This window comes from Orycteropus afer, unplaced genomic scaffold, assembly GCF_000298275.1.
Source record: "Orycteropus afer afer isolate SDZICR_OR568_19922 unplaced genomic scaffold, OryAfe1.0 scaffold00136, whole genome shotgun sequence".
Taxonomy (NCBI): domain Eukaryota; kingdom Metazoa; phylum Chordata; class Mammalia; order Tubulidentata; family Orycteropodidae; genus Orycteropus; species Orycteropus afer.
The window spans coordinates 2,839,038-2,849,038 of record NW_006921723.1 but is presented as its reverse complement, the minus strand read 5'-3'; the positions used below and the strand labels follow the sequence as shown (position 1 = coordinate 2,849,038).

General features: G+C 53.0%; 1 protein-coding gene across 1 annotated transcript in view; it reads right to left on the bottom strand.

Annotated features, from left to right (window-relative positions):
• Window positions 1-5,365: 5,365 nt before the first annotated feature.
• The window catches only part of TMEM59L (transmembrane protein 59 like), a 13,743-nt gene continuing 9,107 nt past the window's right edge, over window positions 5,366-10,001 (bottom strand). The window contains exons 4-11 of the mRNA XM_007945480.1: window positions 9,920-10,001; window positions 8,841-8,985; window positions 8,657-8,760; window positions 7,195-7,347; window positions 6,539-6,641; window positions 6,044-6,161; window positions 5,822-5,939; window positions 5,366-5,494 (exon numbers count right to left, since the gene is read on the bottom strand). The exon at window positions 9,920-10,001 is cut by the window's right edge and continues 6 nt beyond it. Coding sequence (XP_007943671.1) covers window positions 5,366-5,494; window positions 5,822-5,939; window positions 6,044-6,161; window positions 6,539-6,641; window positions 7,195-7,347; window positions 8,657-8,760; window positions 8,841-8,985; window positions 9,920-10,001 — 952 coding nt within the window. The remainder of the gene's footprint in view (window positions 5,495-5,821; window positions 5,940-6,043; window positions 6,162-6,538; window positions 6,642-7,194; window positions 7,348-8,656; window positions 8,761-8,840; window positions 8,986-9,919) is intronic.

Genomic DNA, 10,001 nt, shown 5'->3' with positions numbered 1-10,001 from the left:
GAAACCCAAGGAGGACTCGCTATGAGTCAGGTCTGACTCCACAGCACATAACAACAACAACAACATGCAGGGGGGAGTGTGCCCAAAACCATGTATAGGGTTGGCAGACAATGTTTCTACAAGTGTAGTGGTATGTTCTGTAAGAACTCCCAGGCATATAGTAGTGCTGACAAGGGTCAAGGCTGTAGTCACTCCTTGGCCACAGCCAGCTACCCAGAAGGAGCAAGTAGTTGGACCTGTGGGCTCAGGACCTTAGTTGCCAGAGGACATCAAGGTCAATTGGCATAACTACACAAAACATTGTTCCACATCTTACTTTGGCGAGTAGTGACTGGGATCTTAAAAGCTTGCAAGCGGTCATCTAGATACAGCGATGGGTTTTTCTTTGTCCAGAGCAAACAATAATGAAGAAAACCAAAGTTTCTTGGAAACAATTAGTCCAAGTGACTGGTATACCATGTGATGCTCAGAGACCAGAAGAACTAGATGGTACCCAGCTACCATTGTCAACCACTCGGAGGCAGGGATCTATGTAGGAGATCCTGGATAGAGTGGGAGAACAATGTGAAACAAAACTCAAAATCATTTGGAAAAAAAAAGGGGGGGGGACCAGGTTTGCTGGTCTGATAGAGCCTGGTGGAACCACTGAGACTATAGCCCCTAGCTGCCCTTCAGGTCTGGAATTGAACCCACACCTGTGCCTTCCAGCCAAACAAAAGACAGGCATATGAGATGAGCATTTACCTGAGGTAGATACACTCCTTGGAGAGAACAATCATGGGAGAAAGAAGAGCTGTGTATGCACAGGGAGACAGCTGAGGGGGCAGGAGTTCATGGAGGCAAGGACACAGGGAAGAGGTAACTATGGGGAGGAAGTGGGAGGGGAGCTGTTGCATTGTGGGAAATTGTAGTCAATCTCATGAGACAAAGTGTATGTGAGCTGCTGTATGGAAAGTGAATTTGCTCTGTAAACTTTCACCCAAATCACAATAATAATAATAATAAACTCACTGCCATCAATTCGGATTCGACTCATAGTGACCCCTCCTTGGGTTTCCGAGGCAGTATCATTATGGAAATAGATTGGTCAATCTTCCTTCTGAGGAGTGGCTGGTGGGTTTGAACCGCCACCTTTCTGGCTGGCATCAAATGCCTTAAGCACTACGCCACCAGAGCTCCCAATAATAATAATAAATAATTATAAAATTAAAAATTAAATAAAAAGATTTTGTCAAAGGAGGCTAACATTATTAATCGTCAGTGGGACAAGAGCAAGGAAGGTGGGCAGGGAGTAGAACGGGGTGTCACATAGGTTGTTGGGCCAGTTTGGGGGGCCCAGGTTGGAACACTTTTACTGAGGAGGAGCCATTAGAATGGAGAACTTGGTGATGGTCAGAGAAAGGCTAGGCGGGTGCTCCTGGCAGAGAGAAATGCATGTGCAAAGGCCCTAGGGCAGGAAGAAACAAGGAAGGATCAGAAAATCTAGAGGGACCCCTGTGCAGCACGGGCACAGGGAGCAAGGGGCAGTGTCTATGGCTGGAGAAGTGATTATGAGAGGTTAGCTCATGGCGGGGGGCTTCTCACAAGTTTTGATGTTTGAGCTTCTGAAGGCAACACTAAACCCTCAAAGGGGGAGATGCTTGAGATCTGATTTGCTTTCTATAGCTTCCAGCCTCTGTGTGGACAAGCCACTGGAGTCTGGCTGGGGGGGTTGCAGAGAGGAGGTGACACAGTAGTCAATGGTAGCCAGAGGGTTAAAAAGAAGTGTAAGGGCTGGGGCCAGGGAGACAGGTTGGCTCTTGGGATAAGGAGAGAGAGAAAGAAGAAAGAAAATCAAGGTGGTGGCACTCAGGTTTCCAAAGCAATGAAGACAGGCGGCTAGGGAGAGGCAGGAACCAATCAGAGGACTGGATGGATGGAGTCCTCCTGAGGCCAGGCTGACCAATGGCAGCATTTCAGCTGCGATGTGCACCTGTTGCGGTGGAAATTCCAGTTCCTCAGTGGCACCCAGCATATCACAAGTGTGCCTAACCACAATGAGATAGGGCAGAGAGAGCATTTCTCCTGGGCAGTGCTAGCCTGCCTTTGTCACAGTTCTTCCTCGCCAGCTCTGTTTTCTGGGTGAGTTTCCCAGAAGCTGCCTGGAATCCCACCAGGGCCCAGCACAAGTCCTAGGGCTTAACATCGTCTCTGTTGAACCCTGCTGTTCCCGTATGTTGCTGGGCCACTCAGACGAGAACATTCAGGAGAGATTACTTTCATAGATGGGGCAATGGTGGTTCATCAGTGGAATCCCCCCCCTCCCATGTGGGGGAACCGCACTGGATTACTAGCCAGTGCCCCTCCTGCACAGCCACCAGGAGCTTCCAGTCTAAGACAGACTAGGAGCAAAGGCCTGGCTACCAACTTCTGAAAATCAGAAGTGAAAACACTATGGGTTGCAATACTCGGATCCACAAGTGATCATGATGGCACAGGACCAGTGGCCTTTTGTTCACTGTGCATAGGTGGCACTGAGTTCGTGGCCGACTCTGTGGCAGCCAATAACATTCATAGAGACAGAAAGTAGAACAGAGGTTACCAGAGGATGGGGGGAGGAGATAGTGGGAAGTCCTTGTTTAATGGGTACAGGGTTTCTGTTTGGGGTGATTAGCACTGTGAATGTATTTACCACCACTGAGCTGTACACTCAAAAATGGGTACATTTTACATTATGTATATCTTACCACAAAATATTACATTAAGTATTTTACCACAAAACATTAAATTAAATGCAAACTGTGGAAAACAGTTTGGCAGTTCCTTGAAAAGTTGAACCTAGATCTGCCATATGACCCAGCCCTTCCCCTTCTAGGTCTCTGCCCAGAAAAAGCGCAGGGCAGGAATGCAAACAGAAACCCGCACACCAATGTTCTTTGCAGCACTTTTCACAAGAGCCAAAATGCGGGCACCAACAAAACGTCCATCAATAGATGAAGGATAAACACACGTGGTCCATCCACACAATGGTATATCACACAGCCGTTAAAGAGAAATGAAATCCTGACTCATGCCACAACATGGGTGAACCTTAAAAACATCATGCTGAATGAAATCAGTCCCAAAAGCATACTCTGTGATCTCACTTCTATGAAACAAGCATATGTAGAAACCCAGGCTTATCAATGGAGTGGAAACAAGCATATGTAGAAACCCAGGTTTATCAATAGTGGGAGGGAGAGCGAAGGGAAAGTTTTTATTTAGGGGGCTGTGAGTTTATGTTAAAGAGCCCAGGAGGTGCAGTGGTGGTTAAAGTGTTCAGCAGCTAACTGAAAGGTCGACAGTTTGAACCCATCAGCCCCTTCATGGAAAAAAGATGTGGCAATCTGCTTCCATAAAGATTTCAACCTTGGAAATCCTATGGGGAAGCTCTGCTCTGTCATATAGGGTCACTATGAGTTGAAATTGACTCAACAGCAAAGGGTTGGTCTGATTTGGAGTTTATGTTAACAGCGGTGGGACAATTTGGAAAAGGATAGTGCAAATGGTTGCACAACTCGAAGAATGTAATCTATGTCACCGAAATGCACGTGCAGAAATCGTTGAGATGGTGTTTCCTTATGTATATTTTCAACTCAATAAAAAAATAAACATATTTTGCGAGGCAGTATCACTACAGAAGTAGATTGCCCAACCTTCCTTCCAAGGAGTGGGTGGTGGGTTTGAACCACCAGCCTTCTGGTTAGCAGTCAAATGCCTTAGGCATTACGCTACCAGAGCTCCTATGTGTATATCTGTATGTATGTATACGTATGTATATATGGAGCTCTGGTGGCACACTGCCTAAAGCATTTGACTGCTAACCAGAAAGCTGGCGGTTCAAAGGAAGACCGGGCAATTTGCGTCCGTGGAGATTTACTGCCTTGGCAACCCAATGGGGATCGCTGAGTCAGAACTGACTCGAAGGTAGTGGGTTTGTTTTTTTATACATGTGTGTGGGTGAGAATATATGTGTGTGTATATATATATATATATATATATATGTATGTATGTATATATATATATAAAACACACCCACAGACATGTACATATGTATATTTATTTATGTATCTATCTATCTATATAGACACACACACACACATACATACATATATTAAAAGAGATGTTTTTCAAAGGTGTGGATGGATGTGGGTCACCTGGGTCACCCCAACCAGGCTGGCTGGGTCAAGGTGGAGAGAGGGGAGGGGAGAGAAACACCACACCTCTGCCTCCTCCCACCCCCTCCTACTGGCAGCAGTGGATGGACAGAGGTAGAGATGATGAAGGGGCAGATAGCCATGCTGACTCCCTCTAACTCTCCCTCTCTCCCATCACCCACCCACAGGCCTCCATCAGTTTGGAGCCCCAGGAACCCAAGTCCTAGTCCCTGTGGGTCAGGGTCCACCAGGCCTCTAACCCCAAACTCTCCCCAGGAGATGAGGCCCAAGCCAGCCAGGAACCTCTGGTGGCCACCAACAGAGACCAACAGTTTACCAACTAGTCAACTTCAGTTAAAAGAGAGTTCATTGGAAGGGCTTTGGGGAGCCCATAGAAGAGACAGGGAAGATGGAGGCAAGATCCTCTTATGTGACTCCTCGCCCATGGCAAGTGCATGGAAAAGATGACAGGAGGGATGCTGGGATGGGAAGAGACTCCATCGACAGTCACTGTACCTGGTGTGGGGACACTGAGACCCAGTCAAGGGCATGAGCCCCTTTTCCACAGACACTCGTTTATTGAAAGTATGATGTGCTGGTTCACACCCCTTGTGCCAGCAGGCAGTTCTAGAGGTCTCTCTCATCTCAGGGCCCAGCAGGCAGGGCCACTGCTATGCTCAGACCACTCCCCCGAGGGCAACCAGAGGGACAGACAGAAGCAGACTGAGTTCCAGACATCTTTTATATACACTGTTTATTCCTCCCCATATCCCATGCAGCAGCCCCAGCCACCCCCTCTGGTATAGGCTGGGGTCTCAGGAGGCTGGGCAGGAAAACAGGAGGAAACCCCCAGCTAGAGGTGACTTCCTGGGGCCTCAGCCCCCCTGAGAGGGGACAGAGAAGGAAGGAGGAAGGGACACAGGACTGGGTACAAATACTCAGGAAGCCACACAACAGAAGACAAAAAGCATGGGGGTGGGGAAGGGGGCATGTGAGGAGCCAAGGTCTTTTCCTGCCCCCCAACTGGGCATACCCTCCCCAGGGGTATGGGGCAGGAGGATTTGGGGTGGAGGAGACCAAGGAGGGCCCCATTGCCCAGCCCTCTGCCGTTCCAGGTGAATGCCACCCCAAGAGCCCCACAACCCTAACTTGGGAAACCCCCATGGTCAGTCAGGGTCAAGGACAGGGGCCTACAGCTTGGTGAGGTCCAGCTTCAGCTGGTAGGGTGGGGGGCTGTCCTCACAGGCGGGCGACGGGGGCGGGTACAGGGACCAGTCTGGCTCTACTACGAAGCCCTTGTGCTGCTCCAGGGCCAGGGGCTGCAGAAGGGGCAGGGCACAGAGGGAAAGGGCTCACTGAGACCTCCAGCCCTGGCCAGGCTCCTCCTACCCACTCCTGACCTCATGCCACCCTGATTCAGGATGGGCTTCCCACCCTGCCCAATATCGCATGACAACTCAGGAGTAGCTCTGCCTCGGTGGAAGACAGGGTGGCCGAAAACAACGCTAGAGTGCAGTTCTCAGCACACCTCCCGGCCCTGGCCCTGGCCCTGGCTCTGGCCCTCCGTGCCCGCCCTGCCCCAAGATCCCTTTCTGCGCCTGCTCCATTGCCTGCCCTGCCCACAGGCCCCCACTGGCTCCACCCACCTGGAACTTGAGGTGCTGGCCAGGTGCAGTCACCAAGGTGGAACAGCTTAGCCACAGCATCACCAGCACAGAGAGGAAGAGGCAGCAGGCCAGGATCCATCGAGGCAGTCCCGAACGCCTGCCAACCGAATGGGCTCTGCTCAGTGGCCTGGGTGGGGGTCTAGGGGAGCCCCTTTTCCTCCAGTCCATATCCAAGCCTTCCCTCAAAGTCCCAATACTCACCGGGACATGCAGCTGAGGAAGTCATTGTCCTGGAGTTCTTCAGACTCCACCTTGGCCTTGTTGCTGGTCTTGACTCGGATCTTGGCCTTCCTCACCTTGTCCAATGGGCCTATGGGGTCTGTGGGGCAGTCACCATTGCTTAGCGGTTTCCAGGCCTTACCCAGGAGGCCTCACCAGCATTGCAGAGGAGAAAAGATCACAGGACTAGGAGAATGGGGCATGGGGTCCTGGCAATGGACAGTAGAACCTTGGGAAGTAGGCCTTGTGACCCTGGGGAATGGACCATGTTACCATAGGAGGAGGGCTGTGGGACCCCAGGAGTTGGGAGATGGACCGTGGAATCCTGGGAGATGGACCACAAAACTCTGGAAGCCAGATTGTGTAACTTCAGGAGTTGAGACATGGAGACCCCAATCTTAACATGTCTGTTTGCCCACAAGGACTCGTGGGGAAGTGAGACCCTATGGGAGAAACCCTGGTGAGGCTAGACCTTACCCACATGCACCTCCAGGGCCTCAGGGTGGGATCCTCGCCAGGTAACTTCCACTCGCTGCAGATGTGACCCCTCGGGCCCAGGGCTCTCTACCACAGGCTGTGTCTGGACCAGGGACAAGACAGCAGGAGGCTTGTGAGAAGGGCAGTACCTTGGCCCTGGCAGGCACCACTGCAAATCTCACAGGGGCCACAAGATCCCACACTAGCTGGCACCTAGCTCTGCTGGGGGGAGGGAGGACACCCTCCCATAGGGCTGGACTGGGATGTCAGGGATGTTTTTTACTCTGTTACTCTACACACCTTGGGTTTCTTTTACCTCAACCTCCAACTCTAGAAGTAGCCAAGCCATCAGCACTACAAGGATGAGCTGAGAGGTGGCCACAAAATCAGCCAGGGCCAATCAAAATGAACCCAGTCTAGCTGGCAACCTGATGCCTTGGGCATCCCATCCTGCTCTCAAGAGGGGAGTGCTTGCCTGGGAATGATATTACCACAAGGGAAGGCAGGGCACAGGGGAGGAATGGACCCTGAACCCTTGGATCTGCTGTACCTGAAGCTAGTCACCCATGGACTTTGCATTCCATAAGCCAATGCATTGCCCCTTCCTATCCAGACCAGCCACCTGTGCTCTGGGGTGCCCCCTCCAGAGCTCTCACCTGGAACACCACCACCTTCCCATTGTCGGTCTGCAGGTAGTATGTCCATGTGGAAGACACAAAGCCCTGGGCCGAGTTGACAAAATCATTGCAGAGAGTGGAGAACAGCTCCAGGAGTGAAAGGGCCCCACCTGGAGCTTCCAGGACCTTTCTCTGGCAATGTAGAAGCCCAAAGGACAGAAATGTCACCAAGGTAGGGCATTAACCAATCAATCATCAGTGGAACCAGAAACAGGGGGGCTGGGAGAATTCTGGTAATCAGGTTTGGCTAAGCAGTTTGGGGCAACAGAGTGTCACATAATGAACACAGACTTTGATGCTGCCTTCAGCTTGCTGTTTTTCCTTAAAGAAGTAGATTGCTCTCTCTGAGCCTTAAAATGGGGATGCCTTTCTCCCTTCCTGGGGCCACTATGAGATTGCAACCAAGCAATGTCAGCCAAGAGCCTAACACAGCACAAACACCTAATGCACAGTTGCTGCTGTTAATAAACTTTTTATGGCCATTGTCACTCTTATTTCTACCATGTCTAGGGGCAGCTTGCCACTCCTCGGAAGGAAGGTTGGGCAATCCTACTTCCATAGTGATACTGCCTCGGAAACCCAAGGAGGGGTCGCTATGAGTCGGGCCGACTCGATGGCAAACAACAACAACAACAAGGGGCAGCTTGGAATAGGGAAGGGAGATAGTGACAGTGCACTCTTCTGAACAGAGAAATAGCCTAGAGATACAGAACGTTGGTGGATGGGGAGAAAGGACTTTCTGGGCAGACCCAGCTCATGGGTCTCTGGCTGAGCTGACTGGCTTTCTGAGCTTCAGTTTGCCCAACTGTAAAATGGTGATGTCATCCCCCAGATGCATCCTAGATGCACTCACACATGGACAACAGATTAGCAGTTACTGTTTCTCTTCAGGGGTAGAGGGCGAGTGCTTGAGAGGCTGCTCCTATTGGTTCCTCCTTCAAGAGTCCCAGTTCCTAGCACATCCCCCCCCCCATCCATGACAGCAGCCACCAGTCATCAGGAAGCCAGTAGGACAACACAGGGAATGTGGTTAGCCCAGCACTGGCTGCACACAGCAGGTGCTCAGTAAAGTTAGTTCTGGTGGTGCTGAAGACAGCAACCCAAGGGTGGATGCCAGCCCTGCACCTGTGGGTTCAAGTCCTGCTTCTGCAAAGCCCCTGGGAACTACACAGGGTGGGACCCAACCATCCTCTGCACCTCTGGTGACTTGAGGAATTTGAGACAGGCGCCACTCAGGCCTTGATAAGCCATTTACTTCTGGCGGGGGGCAGGAAGGGTGGTGGCAGGGGCTCTTCCCATGTCACAGATGGGACACCTGAGGCTAGCGCAGTGGCAGCACTGCAGGCGGGGTCACCCTGCAGGCTAGGAGCCCCCGACAGATGAGGAGGGGTACAGTGGGAGGGCTGGGGCAGAGAGCGGAGAGGTAAATGGGCGCACTCACCTTCTGCTCCTGCTCTTGCTCAGCCTCTGGCTCAGGGGGCTGGCTCCAGCACCCCTCGCTACAGGCCTGCTGCTCTGATTCCTTCACATAGGCCTCCACGCAGGCTGCCGGCAGGAAGGGCAATTAGGCGGTAGGGCCCCCCCCCCTACTGTCCTTCCACCCTCCCAACCTGGCACTCCCTCACCTGCTTCACACTCGGCCTGGGTGACGTTGGGCTTGGAGCTCCGGGCCACAAAGCGGCAGATGGAAAAAAGGCGGCAGCCACGCTCACAGGCGCTGATCAGGACAGCCCTGTCATACGGAGACTCAGAGGGGCCCGCGGGCCCCACCTGGGAGGGACACCGGGGGTCAGGCCGGGCTCACGCCAGGGGCAGGGGTGGAACACGAGGATGAAGGGGGGCGAAGCACTCACAGGAGGAGGGAGAGAGAGGAGGGCCCTACATCTCAAAATCTGGGATGAGCTTGGGGGAAGGCGGAAGGATATGAGCGCGGGTGGGGGGGGGAAGCTTAAGGAGTAGGCTGGGCAATGAGAGACACAGGGTTCGGGAGGACGGAGGGAAATGGGCCCCATGAGATCCTTGGAGGAGGGGGATTGAGAGGGATTGGGATGGGATCAAGGGAGGTCTCATCACCTTTTGCGTATAGGAAATTGTGATCCGGAGGGGGAGAGGGTTGAGGGTATGAGTGGAGGCTAGTAGTTGGGGGGGGCATGCAAGGGGGAAGTGGATGCTGCTGGAGCCCAGGAAGAGGAGGGAGGTGAGGTTGGGCCCCGCAGGGTCCTTGCGCAGCAGAGCTTGGCTGGGCAGTGGGGGAGGGGACAGCGGGCTCCTCAGTCTCTGTCTCACTCCCTCTGCCAAAGGGACCCTCATCCCGCTCCCATTGAAAAGACTCGAATCATCTGCCCCTCCCCCATCGGAGGGACAACACCCCACCCCCGCGTAAGGAATACCTCCGACACCATCCGAGAGACCGTCATCTCTGGCCCCTCCCTCATCGGAGGGACCATTCGACCCCTGCACTTGCCCCATCTGAAGGACTTCATCCTCGACACTCCTATCGGAGCGATCCTAACCTCCACACTCGCCCCGATTGGAGAGACCCTCAATTCCCGCACACGCCCCCACTGCAGAGACAGACCCCCATCGTCAACCATGGACGCCATCGAAGGAAAACCATCCCTGGCCCCTTCCTCGCCAGAAACCCCAATCCTATACTTCCCTCAGAGAGAACCGGGTCCACGGGCCGGCGCCGTATGCGCCTCACCTGCGAGGGCCGCAGGCTGGGGTCACGGTCGCGGCACCGCAGCTGGCAGCTCTGCGTGTCCCCGAGCTGTGGGGCAAAGGGG